Source organism: Sitophilus oryzae, unplaced genomic scaffold (genome assembly GCF_002938485.1).
Source record: "Sitophilus oryzae breed Bouriz unplaced genomic scaffold, Soryzae_2.0 scaffold_1400_pilon_pilon, whole genome shotgun sequence".
NCBI classification, from domain to species: domain Eukaryota; kingdom Metazoa; phylum Arthropoda; class Insecta; order Coleoptera; family Curculionidae; genus Sitophilus; species Sitophilus oryzae.
In genome coordinates this window covers 472,363-490,869 of record NW_022146061.1, presented here as the reverse complement: position 1 = coordinate 490,869, position 18,507 = coordinate 472,363, and the positions used below count along the sequence as shown (strand labels likewise).

At 30.8% G+C, this 18,507-nt stretch overlaps 1 protein-coding gene across 1 annotated transcript in view; it reads left to right on the top strand.

The window, feature by feature from the left end:
- The first annotated feature begins 7,168 nt into the window (after nt 1-7,168).
- The window catches only part of LOC115876128 (alpha-2B adrenergic receptor-like), a 94,276-nt gene continuing 82,937 nt past the window's right edge, over nt 7,169-18,507 (top strand). The window contains exon 1 of the mRNA XM_030891817.1: nt 7,169-7,447. Coding sequence (XP_030747677.1) covers nt 7,169-7,447 — 279 coding nt within the window. The remainder of the gene's footprint in view (nt 7,448-18,507) is intronic.

The window sequence follows — 18,507 nt, the reverse complement described above, 5'->3', positions numbered from 1 at the left end:
ATGCGTCTGCGTTTACACGCTACTGACACAAATTGCTTATTAGGTATCTACTATTCAAAAAACTGCCTAACCAACAGTAAGAAAAAAAATGAGTTTTTTTATATGAATAAATAATCTTAGAAAATTAATAATATAACACAGCCTAAAGTTAAAAATTATTACTCCATTGATTTGATGTAATTGTTTTTTTTCTGGTTCTTTTTATATTGATTCGCAATTAACTGAAAAACATGTTTGTATTTTATATCAGTTATTTATCCATATTACAAATTTTGAAGGGTTTTTACAGACAAGCTTTTATAAACGCCATAATAAAACTCGTTTATCAAAGGCAGATTTTAAATTAATATTCGAGAGCAAATAACGGACATGTTTGGATGAATTAGACCCTTAATCCACCATCCGATAAATCAATAATTTTAGGAAATATAAACCGTTAAAAAATAAAGTGAAAAAAGTGATAGAATTAAATAAAATGTAGATTAATAGAATTAACAAACATATCGTATTATATTTATTCTATTATTCCTATAGCTATTTCTAAAATTTAGTCTATCTTTGTCTATAACGTGAAATATATCAGAAGATTCCTATCCTTCAATAAGAAGAAGAGAGACAGCCGTTCCCACCAAGACAATTAAGCTGACATATACTTTTTACTTTTTATTCTAATTCATTTTAATTAAGCAGTTGATTGTCAACCATCATAGCATACACATGTACTAAAACCAATTTTTTTGTAATAAATAAATTTTTAAAAAAGCATTTCTGAGTGTTCGAGAGTTATTTGGCGCAGCCCGTATCGAACGTGAATTTTCGTTTTAACGATTGACTGTGAACAGATCCTAGACAGTTGTTCGCGAAAAGTGGAAAGTGTACTGGCGGCTCTTCAAAAATCAAGAAACCGACCTCGTATTGGACCAATACACAATTCGCTCGAGCAGAACATCGAAGTTTGGAACAACATTGTCCAAATTTGCGAAGGAACCATCAGCGAAGACTACATTGCAGACCTGGTGAATTTCTTCATAGAAAAGGATGCTCAGAATCGCTCTCATCTTACTGTAAGTACAATTTATGGAAGAAATTTCTGAAATTTTTGAAAAATTAAGTTTTAACAAACCTTCAACTGACTCTCAACCAATTAACGAAATTTTACAAAAGAAATTTAAATTCGAATATAAGCAAGATGACACAAACTTTCAAAGCTGAATATTTAAATTGTTTGCCTGAATTCGACGGCAATCCTAACGAATTAAATAAATTTACATATCTATAAGTGAATCGTTAATAAATAATTTTTATGGCCATAGTAATCCATATAAATTTGAAAATACATATTTAATGAATTCTATAATTTCTAAGCTTAAGGGCAACGCCAAAATAGTTGTAAGCATTCAAAATACAGCCACATGGGAAGATTTAAAAACTGTTTTAACCAGAAACTTTGCTGATCAAAGAGACGAGTGTTGTCTCAATAGAGATCTAGTAATGTTAAGACAATTGCCAAATGAAAAGCCACAGCAATTTTTCGATAAATGTTTAAATATTTTAAATCTTCTATGTAGTTATGTTGACATTCACGAATCAACTACTGAGGCAAAAAACTTAAAAGAAAAATTTATATCAGGATATAGCTCTAAAAACTTTCTTGTCTGGGTTACGAGAACCTTTGGGAACTACTATACGTTGCATGAAACCTAGTACTTTGGGAGAAGCTTTACAATACGTAATTTCTGAAGATAATATTCATTATTTTCAAAATTTTTCTAGTAACAAAAAATATATTTAGGCCACCTGTGGCACAAATACAACAATTTAGACAACAAATGCCACAAGTACCGCGACCTAATTTCGGTTCTTCTCAGAATTTACCTTTAAATTCGCATACACAAAATAATCAATTTAGACAAAATACTTTTCTAGCCAACCTATAAATATAAGGCCTAACCTAACTATCAACAACCTAAATTTTTACTAACTCCCAAGTTTTAAAACACCTTCAAATGTTAATGTATTTAAACCCAATCCTGGACAAAAGATTTCCACCACCTACACCTATGAGTGTCTCTACTAGAAACACTACAAACGTAAATAGAGCGGGTCCGTCAACATCAAACCAATATAGAAATAATTTTTCTAACCAAAATCAAAAATCGTAATTATTTTAGTAATGTTGGTAAAAATCCAAATATTATTGTCGAAGAACTTTTCAATACAGAGGCAAATCAAGAAGAGACATATGATCAAAATATTGAATACTCTGAACCTCAAGATTACGAGGAATTTAATGTCAATTATCAAGATATCAATGAAACCGAAATACAGACAGATATTGTTTCGAATGTTGACAAACAAAATTTTCACGATACTCCTACTCCCAATCAAGACACATAAAACCGAAAATAATTTCATTAAACACAACAAATTCAAGTGAATTAGCATATTTAATTTTTCCTGAATATAATATAAAATTATTGATCGATTCTGGGTCGACCAAATCATTTATCGATCCACAAGTCGCTAATAAATTTTTTCCAAATTCAATAAAATCAGATCCGTTTATCGTAACTACGGTATTTCAAAAATCATCACATAAATACAGCGCTGAAATTCCAGCCTCCCAAATTTTTAATTTACCGGAAACAAAATATCTTAAATTCTACTTATTTAAATTCCATAATATTTTTAATGGGCTTATTGGACTTGACAATCTTAAGTTTTTACAGGCAAATATTAATTTTAAAGACGGATATTTATTAACACCATATGCAAAAATTAAACTACTTTTTCACCGAATTCAAAACCCAGTATATTCTATAAATGTTTCACCGAGATCACAACAAGTCATTAAAGTTAGAACTTCTATTCAAAATGGCGAAGTTATAATTCCCCACATAAAAATTCACAATTGTGAAATTCCTGAGAGTTTAACTATAGCTAATAATGGCGAGGCCATAACAACCATTTTGAATAGCACAACTGACAATATTGTGTTAGACATGTCCGAACCTATCGAAGTTTGTAAATTCGATAGAAAGGAAATCCAAAATATCGACTTAAATTTTATCGATGATTACCAACAAAATTTTAATCTAACTCAAATTAGGACTGATCATCTAAATCTGGAAGAGAAAAAAGCCATTCTTTCTTTATGCAAAGAATATTCCGATATATTTTATCAAGAAAATAAATCTCTATCCTTCACAAACAAAATTAAACACCGTATAAAGACAACCGATGAATTACCGGTTTATTCGAGACCATATAGATATCCTTTCGTTTACAAAACCGAAGTTCAAAATCAAATCAAAAAAATGTTGGATTCTAAAATAATTAGGCCAAGTAGTTCACCCTGGTCATCCCCAATATGGGTAGTGCCAAAAAAGGCTGATGCATCGGGTAAACAAAAGTGGCGGGTAGTTGTCGACTATAGGCAGCTAAATGCCAAAACTATAGACGATAAGTATCCACTACCGAACATAACTGACCTTCTCGATAAACTGGGTAGATGTCAGTATTTTTCAACTCTCGATTTGGCAAGTGGTTTCCACCAAATCGAGATGGATGAATCAGATATTGAGAAAACCGCATTTACCACGGAACATGGGCATTGGGAATTTCTAAGAATGCCGTTTGGACTAAAGGGAGCACCCGCGACCTTCCAAAGGGTCATGGATAATATCCTCCGCGGTATCCAAAACGAACAATGTCTTGTATACCTAGACGATATTATCATTTTTTCAACATCTTTACAAGAACATCTTGAACGTCTTAGAAATGTTTTTAATCGGCTTAGGGAATCAAATTTTAAAATACAAATAGACAAGTCTGAGTTTTTACGCAAAGAGGTTGCTTATCTGGGTCATGTTGTTACACCCGAGGGTGTTAAGCCTAACCCCGATAAGATTCACGCTATAAAAAATTTTCCAGTACCCAAAACAACTAAACAAATAAAAAGCTTTTTAGGTCTTTTAGGATACTATCGCAGATTTATAAATAATTTTGCTAAATTAACAAAACCATTAACAAAATGCCTTAAAAAGGGTGCTAAGATAACTTTAGATAATGAATATTTAACTGCTTTTGAAACTTGTAAAAATTTATTAATCAATCAACCCATACTACAATATCCCGATTTCTCTAAAACTTTCAATTTAACCACAGATGCTAGCAATATTGCCATAGGGGCTGTGCTTTCACAGGGTCCCATAGGACAAGACTTGCCCATAGCCTACGCATCGCGTACTCTCAACGAATCCGAGCAAAGATACTCAGTAATAGAGAAGGAGTTATTGGCCATTGTTTGGGCTACCAAATATTTTCGCCCATATTTGTTCGGACGGAAGTTTAATATTGTCTGTGATCATAAACCTCTAAAATGGCTATTTTCCCTTAAAGATGACAATTCAAAATTTTCCCGCTGGAAATTAAAATTATCGGAATACACCTACGATATTATCTACAAAAAAGGCAAGCTCAACACAAATGCTGATGCTCTGTCTAGAGTCGAAATCCATACAAAAGAAACAAATTCTTTTTGGGAACAATTAGATGATGTTTTAAAAGATATCGACGGTTACGAAACATCTCAAAGAAATTTATTTTCCCAAAATCCACCCAGCACTAATAATAATACTGAGAAATCGCCTTTAGATTTATACAGCGAAAATCTGCCTAACGTAAGTAATCCACCTAACGACGACAACAACTCCATGCACGTTGAACCCGACCTTGACCGTCACCGTGAGATAGATGAAAATGCTGACGATCACACAATCCATTCTAACGCGGAAAATCATCCTATCTTCGGTATTCCAATAATAGAAACTGCAGTTAATTACGGGCAAATCAAATAATTATTAACTCAGTATTACACTCACCAGCAAATCCTAAGACGAAAATTTTATTTGGAAAAAAAAACGTATTATTCTACAACTATCACAAAATAATTTAGAAAAAGATATAATCGATTTTGTCAAAACCTACATAAATCCTGATACATTATATTATTTATATTTCGAAAACCCTGACCTGTATGAACCCTTTTCAAACACTCTTCAAAATTACTTCAAACACTCTGCATTAAAACTCAGAAAATGCACTAAAAAATTAATCGATGTAACTAACAACGATGACCTGAAAGAAATAATCCAGAATTATCATGAAAGTAAGTCTAATCATCGAGGAATCGATGAAACTTACAATAGAATAAAAGAAAAATATTATTGGCCCTTTATGAAAAATTCTATCCAAACTTTCATCAATGATTGCGAAATTTGCCAACAAAGCAAATATGAGCGACACCCTATAAAAATACAGATGAACATTACACCTACTGCAACAAAACCCTTCCAAATCCTTCATATGGACACTTTTACACTTGAACAAAATAAATTTTTAACAATTATCGATAGTTTTTCGAAATATGCCCAAGCATATCATCTCAAATCACTTTGCAGTACGGAAATCGTAAATAATCTTATACAATTCTTTTCTCATCACGGAGTTCCAGATCAAATCATAACAGACAATGGTACCGAGTTTAAAAACTCAGTTCTCTCAGAGCTGCTAGCCTTACACAAAATAAAAATACATTTTTGTTCAGTTAACCACCCCCAATCTCAAGGTTCAATCGAAAGGTTCCATTCAACCTTGATCGAGCACGTTAGATTACTTAACACAAGAGGTTTCTTAAAAACACCAATATCACACAAAATTGTATATGCCATTTTAGCGTATAATAATTCGCTCCATTCTGTCACAAAACTCAAACCTATAGACATCATAAATGGACATATTACCGAAAACAGCCCTTTTAATTTAGATATCGATAAAATATTAATTAACGACTATGTCAATGATCATAAAGAACGATCCCGTTTATTATACTCAAAAATAAATGAAAACCTAGTAAACGAAAAAGAAAAACGAATAAATAAAATAAACGAAACCCGTGACGACCCGGAAATATTCAATGACACTGAAGAAGTAATTGTCAAAAAACACACCAGACAAAAAACTGCCAATAAGTTTGGCAAGAAAACAAAACTAAAGCAGATTAATACTAAAAGCAAAACGGTCTCTACTGATGCTCAAGATAAAATTCATATGGACAACTTAAAACGTCCTCTCAAAAAACCTTTTAAATTTAAACCCTAAATGACCGATAATATTTATTTTCAGCATACCCGTAATTCTGGGGATGGAAGATAAAATAGAAATCAAGAACTTAGTGAACAACCCCGGTATATATCCAGCAAAAATTGGAACGGCTAAGCTTACACAATATTATTATAAATTAATACATTTTTACGATCTTCAGCCTCTTATTGAAGAAATTGATAAGTTAAAGTTACAATCTGAAAATATAAAACTTCAAATTAGCAAACATACAACATATTTAAACGATTCCTCAAATTACATAAAAGTCTTAAATTTTATCGAAAACAAATTAAGTGATAAATTATCTGAATTAGTTCCATATTCTCCAAGGAAAAAACGTGGACTAATAAATGGTTTGGGATCTATTTTCAAAGCTATCAGTGGTAATCTAGATGCTAGTGATGGTGAACGATATGAAAAACTAATATTACAACTTCAAAATAATCAAAATAAATTATCAGAAACAATTAAAATGCAAAATTCGCTATCTATAAAATTAATCGATAATTTTAACAATACATTAAAAAATATAATGCATAATGAAAAACTGCTTCAATCTAAATTAGAACAAATTGCATTTATAATAAATGGAACAGTTCACCGCGAAAATTCTATGTTCATAAAAGATGTTTTAAATCAAATTATAGAACTATATAATATTATTTATTCTATTACACAAGATATTGAAAATTCAGTTACGTTTGCTAGACTAGGGATAATGCACCCGAGTATAATTAAACCATTGGAATTCTTGGAAGAACTGAAACGTATACAGAGTGGCTCAAATACATTTTTATTACCTATCGAACTTGATCATAAAAATGTTTTGTTACTAGAAAAGTTAATTAAAATAGAAAGTTATTCTTTTAAAAATAAAATTACATACATCTTAAATATACCCATTATTCACCCTTCGGATTTTAACTTATTTCACATTTATTCCGTACCAATAATGGGAGAAAGTCAGTTTAAGGCTGTAATTCCAAAAAATAAATTTCTAATAATGAATAAATTGTACTACGCGTACTCGAGCGATTCCTGCACGAAGATCTTCCAAGAGCAATACCTATGCAATGAAGTGGAACTACTAGAAATCCAAGAAGTCAACCCCTGCACTGTCCAGTTTTTGAGCTTAAAAAACCTTTCCACTTGTCAAAAACACAATGTTCGCGTCAACCGGCCGATCATCAAACATATCGAAAATTCAAATCAGTGGATTTTTATAATCCCCGATGAAGAAAATATCAAGTTACACTGCCACCATCAAGAAGAAATTTTGAAAGTAAACGGAAGCCTTATAATTCATATTCCAGAGGGATGTGAACTCTCAACTCCTAACCAAAGAGTTAAGAACACTGAGATATATTCTAAACAAAGTTTTAACTACCCAAAGATAAACACCCTAACCAGTTCGCCACAAAATATGGACCTAACAATATCACTGGAAAATGTCGAGTTAGACGAACTACAAGATATAAGAGGAAAAATACTTCAAAATCAGCCGAAAATAGATAATACTGATTTTTCAACATCTCCTAGTATCTGGACAATCTTTATCTATATATCAATAATCTTATTGATTAGTTTTTATTTAATCAGAAGATTCATATCAAGATATGTCTACAAGAAGCCCGTACGTCAAGAAAATCCATTAGATGTTCAAATCCCACTGTAACCCTTGGATTTGAATCTACAGAGGGAGGAAATATATCAGAAGATTCCTATCCTTCAATAAGAAGAAGAGAGACAGCCGTTCCCACCAAGACAATTAAGCTGACATATACTTTTTACTTTTTATTCTAATTCATTTTAATTAAGCAGTTGATTGTCAACCATCATAGCATACACATGTACTAAAACCAATTTTTTTGTAATAAATAAATTTTTAAAAAAGCATTTCTGAGTGTTCGAGAGTTATTTCGTGAGAAATTTTGAAGGAATGTAAAAAAGTATATTTTTAACAAAGTAGAATTATACTATACTACAGTGTGGCAAACAGCCTAGTTCAGCGAAGTTAAATGGACGTGAGTTGATGGACGGGTGATGGTTTTGAATCTCTACCGTTTTGTTCTTGCATGGTGAGTATAAAATCTATTCCATCAAAAACATAGGATGTAAAAAATGCCAAATCATAGGTAATAGATTAAACTTAGAAGAAAGAAAACCCAGAAAAGATCCAGCAGTTCTCAAAATTTAAGAGAAAATTCCATTTTTTTTAGAAATTTTCAAAGTAAATTATAAACGGTAAAGAGAAAATGTGTTTCTTATATCGAGATCTACCAGCCCTGAAAATATTTTCACTTATTTAAGACTCACCCTGTGTAGTTGGTTTTATCTATTCTATTTTTCTCATTGAGGTGTATAACTTTTTTTTTTCATTGAGGGTCTTGGTCAAATAATTGAGGATAGGTTTATCGTAATTTGGTAAATTAGGGAGTCTTATCTTTAAAAACTTTCCTATTATAGTTAGATCTTTGAACTGATGTTATAACTATGTTGTAGAACTTTGTTATAACGTATGCTATACTAAACTAATCGAAAAGTTAAAGATATTGTGTTTTCGCTAGGAAGAAAATTTTTCAGAAAAAACGTGTTATAACTCTTAATACCTATGTCGTTTTTGTTTAAAAAAAATACTGTTTGTAAACATAAACAATTGCACCCAACATTGTCATCAAAAATGTACATTTAATTTTTTTTAGAATAGAACTTGTTTGTGGAGAATTGTGGTTATTCTGTCATCGATAATATGAACAGACGTCATCTAACAATAAAGGAAACAAATCAAGTCATTGGGTTGATTCTTGGCGGTGCGCGATAGATTGATATGGCTGATCGATTTAAAGTTTTAATTAGTTTGGTTTAATAAGGATATCTGTCATGGATTATCCGTCATGGATAGGCATAGGGAAGGTCGACCAAGGTCGACAAATGCTAGGGAGGACCGAAGCTTACTGAGAGGAGCTAGGATGGATCCTGCAAGAAACTACACGTAGCTCATCCAGGACCATTTAGCTGCCAGCAGAGTACGTATTACCCCTCGGACGGTCTTAAATCGATTAGAAAAGCAGGTTTCCATTGTTATAGGCCTATAAGACGCCCTCCGTTGACCGCAAGAGTCAGGTTGAGGTCATAAAGCTCAACGTTTGCTCTGGTGTAATGAAAGAGCTAACTGGAATGACGAATGGCATACTGCGATGTTCAGCGATGAAAGCCGCTTTTGTCTTCGTACTGACAGACGTACAGTTCGTGTGTGGAAACTAAGAAATACAAGACTTAACTACCGATATGTTCAAGTAGGGCATCCCTTTTGACTTAGAGGTGTAATGGTCTGGGGTGGATTTTTCTACGGAGGCCGAACAGAATTGTATGTCTGTGAAGGTACAATGACAGGTGAAATTTATGCTGATGACATCATTGGAGAATCGCGGACCGCCAAGAAGCAACCCAATGGCTCTACTGTTAAATGACGTCTGTTCATATTATCGATGACAGAATAACCACAATATCGCAAACTGCCGCTTAGCAACACGCAAACAAATTGTATTCTAAACAAAAATTAAATGTACAGGGTGGGTCAAATTCGACGCTTTTAAATGGAAACACCCTTTTCTTAGGAGATAGACGAAAACTAATATCGGTGTCTGGAGCTCAATTTTCATCACAAATATGATGGTGAAAACCGCACATCAATATCTGTTACCGTTTCGAAGTTACGGGGTGTTTTTCAAAAATGTGTATTTTTAAAAAATCGCTGTAACTTTTTTACTATGGAAAATGTTGTATTTCTATGAAAATTCCACACCTGTAATTTTTAACCAATCAAAACGTGTTTTTTTGATAAATCACCATGGCAACGGATAAATTTTAGTGAAAATTTTTTCCTTGTGGGCACCCAACAGCGAATTATACTGGAAATTTTTTGACGTTTATAATGACAGAATATATTTTTGAGAGACTGGTTTTTATTTGTTTACATGATAATTTTGATACATTTCAATTACAAAGCTGAGATGAAAGTTTGTAAACTGCTTCCATACGCTTGACTTCGATTTCCTAGTATTCGCGGGTGTCAACTGCTTAATCTCCTGGCGAATATTTTCTTTGCTTTCATGACCGAAGCGAAACATTTTTTTTAAGCCGTGCCGCTTGACAGCTTCAAAACTGAAATAGTTTTTAAATTTGGGTGTCTCTTAGTTGTCATAGTAACTAAATAATCAATTCGACCAAGAAGCGAAAAACACATTTTAATTATTTGATTTTCAAACACAATTTGGTGTGGAATTTTCTTACCGAATAAAATCGAATAAATCCGGACATTTTTTCTCGCTCATGAATATTTTTAGAAAATTATCCCTCGTCTTCGACTGGGGATAATTTTCAAAATATTCATGGGCTTGAAAAAATTTCCGGAAATAATTTGACCTCTAGTGGTATTACTAGTGAAAACATTTCCAAAGCACCTTTTTACGTAGAATTTAATGGTTTGAGTATAATTTTTTTAGAATTAATAATTTAAGAGTTATCAACAGAAAAATTGATTTTTTATTTGGGACACCCTCAATATTTTTAATTAACTGAAAATAACTTAAAATTGCCTCTCCAAAAATATAGCACACTTGATATTTTGTTATAATCCCCTTCGAAATACAGAATTTTTAAAAGTTCTCCACTTTAAACTAGTAGGCTTTGGACCACTTATTGATGATATGCCCTTAATGGAACTCGAAAACATATTTTTCTAGCAAGACGACGCACCGCCTCTGAACGCTGAAGTTATCAGCAAATTTTTGCAGCCAATTTCAAGAATAATTGAATAGCTAACCAAGATCCCAGCCGTTGGCCGTCGAGGCCGCCTGACTTAGTGCCCATGGATCTAATCCTATGGATATATTTGCGGAAGAATAAAGGTTCCTTATTCTTCCGTATAATCTAGACAAGAATTAGAAATACTTAGCAGTTATGAGAGGGTATCTTTCACCCCCCACTGAATTAATGGATTCCGCGAGAAATGTTCAAAAACTGCCCCGTCTGTCCATAACATAACACGGTCGATATGTCGAACGCCTATAGCAAAATCTCAGGTCATGGTTTGCTATTTATTTTTATTGTTATTAGATATAGTTTAAATGTGTTGATGTTGGTTAAATATATTTTAAATTGTTATAAAATTCTGCATCTCCCATAGCAAATATTATTTTCGTTTTAATTGATGCTCACAACTAGAATTTTTTTGCATTACAGCCGGTGCCGTTCAAAGCCTACTTATTTAAAAAGGGCGAATTTTTATATACTCTATATCTCGAAGAGGAATCGAGCAAAATATCAAGTGTGTTATATTTTTGGAAAGGTAATTTTAAATTCTTTTCAAAAAATTAAAAATATACAGGGTATCCCATATAAAAAATCAAATTTTCTGTTGATAATTCTTAAATTATTAATTTCAAAAAATTATACTTAAACCATTAAATTCTACGTAAAAAGGTGCTTTGGAAATGTTTTTATAAAAATACAAAATTTTCCATAGCAAAAAAGTTACAGCGATTTGGTAAAAATGCATATTTTTGAAAAACACCCCGTAACTCCGAAACGGTAACAAATATTGATGTGCGGTTTTCACCATCATATTTTTGATGAAAATTGAGCTCCAGACACCGTGATTAGTTTTCGTCTATCTCCTATAGAAAAGGGTGTTTCGATTTAAAAGCGTCGAATTTGACCCACTCTGTACATTTTTAATGATAATGCTTTTTATTTGTTTGGGTACTATTTTTTATGTTTACAAACAGTATCTTTTTAAATATAAACGACATAGGTATTAATAGCTATAACACATTTTTTCTGAAAAAAATTCTTCCTAGCGAATACACAATATCCTTAACTTTTTTCGATTGTTTTATATTATCTAGAATAAAAATTTCTGTGAAACCAAACCAAACCATATATCTAAAACACTATAAAACTCCACTCTATCTTAATGGAAATTCTAGCAATAAAAGTAAAAAAAAAGGAACAAAGTGATGACACGAGACACGTGTTGGAAAATATTGTCTTTTTATCTGACGGTCTTTGCTTCAAGGCCGACATTTTTATTTAGCAAGCTGTAAACTATCGTCTCTGAATTTCATCGTAAAAACAGGTTCTACACTAGCTTAAACTTTCTGAAAGAAACTACATATTATATACGTTAAAAAGTATATAGAATGAGAATAAGCTAAAATTAAATATGTATGTTTGAAATTGCATTTTTATATTGCAGTTTCAATTTAATTTTAACATACAGGTTTGAAAAAGAAAACTGTAAAACACAAAAATAATTTTAAAGACTTGAAAAAATGCTAAAAAAAAAGAGGAAAAACTAGTACTCGTATTCATACGTCAAACGTTCTAAAGTAATTATATCTAAATTTAAAATATTTTATAAATAATAATTTTAGAATATGTTTATATAACGTATCAATACTATTAGATTTATTGTTTAAACATTTTACATTCTACAGGGTTGTTCACCACATATGACACGGAGTATTGTAGGTAAATGATTATATTTTTACAAATAGTAAGTTTTGGGTTCGTTGAAGGACTATTAGAGCTACAATTTAAAAATATTTTTACAAGATACAGAGTGTCCCAAATAAATAAAAAATATCAAAGTTGTATTTTTTTAAATGGAACCCCCTGTATATTATTACATTTTTAGTTGCTACGATTAACATAAAGGTAAATTTGATTAAGGTTTATTACACTTAAACCTTACCGTTTTTGAAATATTTTCATTTTTGTGAAATTGCAGTAATAATTTTAAGGCTTCATTTCTCCAAGGGTATGAGAGTTTTCAATACTAAATATTTACTGAAGTTTATTTATTGATCAGTTATTGTGTTGCAATAATAAAAATAATAGCACCTTATACAGAGTGTCTAAAAATTTATTTTAAATTATTTCTAGATTTAAACGGCAATAACTTGTTTAATTTAAATGGAACGCCCTGTATATTTTAGGAAAATCAGATCCAAAATTTAATTGTCTATCAAATTGTATATACCACTTTTTACCTATCCCTTCAAGTTTTCGTAGAAAATGCATTTTCTTATAATTTAGACCTCATTTATCAATATACCTATGGAATATTGACATTTTAAATTGTTTTTAAAGCAGCAAATGTACAAAATGTACAGGCTAGTAATATTATCGTTTTTAGCAAAATTATAATATTACTAGCCCATATTTGTATGCAAAAAGAAAACTACTTAAATCTTTATAAAAGAGTATACCATTAATTAAATATACCACCATTATTTCCGCTCAAATACTAATTAATTACATACTTATGTTCGTTAATAAATAATTATTCTAAATAAATGTGGATTTGAATCAGAAATCAATATAATAATAAGTTATGAAAATGAATGTATCTGTTAAATAAGCATTGGTCAAAAAATTAAATCATTTTTAAGGTGTTACTTTTTACCACACTCTCTAATACAGATACAAAATTCAGTTTTTTAGTATTTGGAGCAATTATTATTAATCAACGCAAACAGTCAATTAATGTAGTTTGAATACTAGAATCATATTAATTGGTCCTATTTAACAAATATTTAAACAGTTTTTTTTACTTTTTAATGAAATAAACAAACTATATCGACAATATTAGTATCTGTATTCTTTAAAAATTTGGTATATCTTTAAAAATAATCTAAAATGTCAGTATTCCATGGGTATATTGATAAATGAGTTTTAAATTACAAGAAAATGCATTTTCTACGGAAACTTGAAGAGATAGGTAAAAAATGGTATAATACAATTTGATAGACAATTAAATTGTGCATCTGAGTCTTATAAAATATACAGGGTGTTCCGTTTAAATTAAACAAGTTATTGCCGTTTAAAGCTAGTAATTATTTAAAATAAAATTTTAGACACTCTGTATAAGGTAGTTTAATTTTTATTATTAAAACACAATAACTGATCAATAAATAAATTACAGTAAATATTTAGTATTAAAAACTTTTATACCCTTGGAGAAATGAAGCCTTAAAATTTTGACTGCAATTTCACAAAATTGAAAATATTTCCATAACGGTAAGATGAAAGTGCGGGAAACCTTTATCAAATTTACCTTTATTTTAATGGTAGAAACTAAAAATGTAACAATATACAGGGTGTTCCATTTAAAAAAATACAACTTTGATATTTTTTATTTATTTGGCACACTCTGTATCTTGTAAAAATATTTTTAAATTGTAGCTCTCTCCAACAAATCCAAAACTTACAATTTGTAAAAATCTAATCATTTAGCTACAATACTCCGTGTCGTATGTGGTGAACAATCCTGTATATTTCATAAAGAGCAATGATGTGCAATGTTTTTATTTTATAATTTTAATATCTCATTTTTTTTAATTAACTGTTTATTTTTCTAATTTTTTCTGTTTTTATTCTTTAAATTTTCATTATTTACTTAATTTCTCTAACATTTTTGTTGCTTAGTCTTCCTGTCTTTTTTTTTTATTCTCTGTGAGCTGATAAATGATAAAGTTAATTTTATAGATACTAGAAAATTATTTAATATTTTTACATTCCTAAAAAATATACAGTCTAAATAATTGTTAAATTAAATATAACAAAAGTATAAACCCAAGAAAACTCTATTTTATAATATTTCTTGCTAGATTTATCTGTCACAAGTTTCCGACATGGATTTAATCCGCTGGCAGGAAACACTTGGGCCTTTCTTAATGAACAATAACGGTTCTGGGATTTGTCGTGCCCAAAAGGCTAAGTGTATTGGCAAACAAGGGCCAGAAGGGCGAAAAGCGTGTTTATTACCGGGCGTTACAGATTACGGAGTCAAAGTGTCATCGAAACTTAGTCTATCGGTGTATCAAGTACCGTAATATTATATTAAGTACAGAAACGCTCGACCTAATCAAGAGGGGGAAGGTTCAAACAGTTTAATTATGAAACTATTTCACATAAAATTCATTGTGGTATTTATAAAAAAACGATTGAACTCTTTTTAGGAAAAATTTTATTTTAATTTAATTTTAGCAACAGAATGTTTATGAATAAGTATCCTATATTTTACGGGGTGACTTTGCAAATATTTTTAATGTAAAAAGGTCATATAAATAAAATAAACGTGTATCCTAAGTTGTTTTGCTTTCGAGATACAGGGTCTAACATGGTTTTTGGGACAAAGAGCCACCACGCAGATATTTTTTTGAAATTTCTAAATTTAAATATTCTTCAATTTGTGATATATCGTGTTATGAAAAAGAAATATTGGTTATGCTATTTTACATTGAGTGTAATACTTTCTGAGCAGTAACAGCTCAGTTTTAAAATGACTTGAAATTTAAGAGTCTATTACGCTGTATTTTCGGGTCGCTCTCAAAGGTCGGGTAAAGCGGGTGTGTAGCCGAAGGAAATATATATTTCAGAAATCTGCCTAAGGGGCTTAGCCCGATCCTGTCGTGTTAAGTCACACCCGAAATTCCAAACACACGTGATTTGATTAAGACTTGATTAAGGTTTACAGAGCTTCAGAATTTGCCATAAAATAGCAAGCAATTTGTTACAAAACCATATAAATTATACAGGGTATCCCAGAAATAAGTGCAGATATTTTAAGGTTCTCTTTACCATTTTTAAAATAAATTGAAAATAACCGAGTTATTTAACATTGAAAATTTAAAATAATAATCGCAACATTTTGAGAACCGCCGGCAGATATCGCCAACTACATCCAATTACCCGGATCAAGCCCGGATTTCAGTTAATTCGACGCACTGTGTTGCCATAGGGACAAGAAAGTATATTTTAAAAGTAAATCAGAAAATCACAACACCTGAGGAGTTTGCAGAGATGCATTACATTTTTAAGATTGTGATATTATTACATAAAATAAATTAAAAGTTAAATGTTTAATAATGTGTTAAAAAAGTTAAATTAAAAAACTTACCCAACATTAAAAAAGATGACAGATCGATGTAACTGTGACAGTTCTCTTTTTCGATATACACCTAACTAAAATACACTTCACTATGCTGCTTTACTTGTACATGCTATTATAATAATTACTAAAATAACAGTCCCCATTTTTAACACATTATTTTCATGTAGGCCTCATCACAATTTGAACCACTGATTTACAAAACACCTTGAAAAGCACACATTACTTTGAATACCTTTCTGAATGAATAAACGTTGAGAATTATTGTCTCTTACCGCCACTTTCCGAACTACTTTCAGTCTAAGAAAATACATGTTTCACTCAAAAATTTTAAATAAGTATTTTGTTTTTTCGCTATTTTTTCTATGTATTTCGACAATTCCATCGACAGCACAACCGTCGCGTCGGCCAAGAGACTCGCGCATCACTGGTAACTGCTCCTTTGTCGCGCCGCCGTGTCGAGCTTGCGTCATGCGAGGTTGCCGTAGTTTCAACAATTTCAAATTCAAGACACTCGAAGCAATCAAATTCTTATTAAATTTTAGAAATAAAACAGAAAAACATGAAAGGAAACAAACAAAACACAAATGAATTGGTTATTGATAAGGTCACAAAAAAAAATTCTAAAATGTTTATCGTAATTCAGAATTCAATACATCGAAAACGGCCCGACGAATAATCAATTAATTTTTGTTTTGTTTGTTTCCTTTCATGTTTCTCTGTTTTATTTTTAAAATTTAATATGAATTTGATTGCTTCGAATGTCTTGAATTTGAAATTGTTGAAACTACGGCAACGTTGCTTAACATCGTCGTCTGACGCAAGCCCGCCACGACGGCGCGGCGACCGGCAACTCAAAGGACCAGTTCACACGCGGCGCTCTTGGCTGACGGTTAGGCTGTCCATGGAATTGTCAAAATACATCGAAAAAATAGCGAAAAAATAAAATACCTATTTAAAATTGTTGAGTGAAACATGTATTTTCTTAGATTGAAAGTAATTCTTAGATTTAGTTCTTAGGTATTTTCTTAGATTTGAAAGTAGTTCGTAAAGTGGCGATAAGAAACTCTCAACATTTATTCATTCAGAAAAGTTTTCAAAGTAATGTGCACTTTTCAAGGTGTTTTGTAAAACAGTGGTTCAAATAAAACAGAGAAACATAAAAGAAAACAAACAAAACAAAAATGAATCGATTATTCGTTGGGCTGTTTTCTAAATTTCTTGAATTGACGATAAACTAAATTACGATAAACATTTTAGGAATATATTTTTTGTGACCTGATTGTGAATAATATGAATCATTTTATTAAATTTATTCCAAAATAAAGTTATTTTGCAGCATAACAAAGGTTTTCCTAAACGTCATAAACGTAATGTTTTAGTTAATTTTCGGTGGTTTTTGTTAAGTTTTCATTGAAAGGGTAAGTACTAAAAATAATTAATGTGTTTTTTTTTTCTATAATTATTAATAATGAGCACTGATAAAAGATTAAATTTAACATTCCTAATTTTTTGAGTAGAAATTTGTCTATGAATTTATAAATGTAGAACTATGTTCCGCCGAATTATGTAGAATGTCGATAAAATAGGAGGTTGCAACACTGCAAGGTTTAGATACACCGTAGGGAAATCTCAGGTGAATAAACAAGTGGCACTAAAAAGTTTTTTCAAATTTCCCGGAAAATGTCAAGAAAAACTTTTTTTTTCGCAAAAAAACCTCATAGGCGTGTTTGTGGGATTGAACTATACTACCAGTTAAAATATTTGCACTTATTTCTGGGACACCCTGTATAACACTGTAATGACAAAACTTCAATCTATTCCCGTATTGTAACTGAATTTAAAATTATGTCTATTTTCGAGAAAATTTAGTTCAAACATAAAGAATATTTTGTTGATGTTTAACCATCAAAATCTTAAAAATAAAGAAATTGTCTAAAAATGTGCTACAAAACGGATATAGTATAATCCTTTATCTTTCATTTCCTTCTTCATTTCTATAAAAACACCTAGCCAGTTTTACATAGAACGTTAAATGTCGAACGCTTATTTTGCTAGTTTTTCAGACTAGTGATGGACTCTTAAATTTCTGTCAACTTGCAGCTCTGAATATTTTGTAAAACATAGGCTCTCGCCTAAAGTGTACCTTTACTTCAAAACAGATTATTTGTCTTAAAAGTATCGTAAATCTGATAAAAATAAAATTTAATTTTTTTTCTGTTTTCTACTTCTGTATAAAGAACTGTTTTCTACTTCTGTATAAGAATAATTAAACACAGAACACTTCTTTCGGAGAAGATATCATGTGCTTTTTTGGTTTTCTTTGTTTAGCTTTTTGATATAAAAAAGAATAGCTATTTATGTAACAAGTTGCGAAATAAATG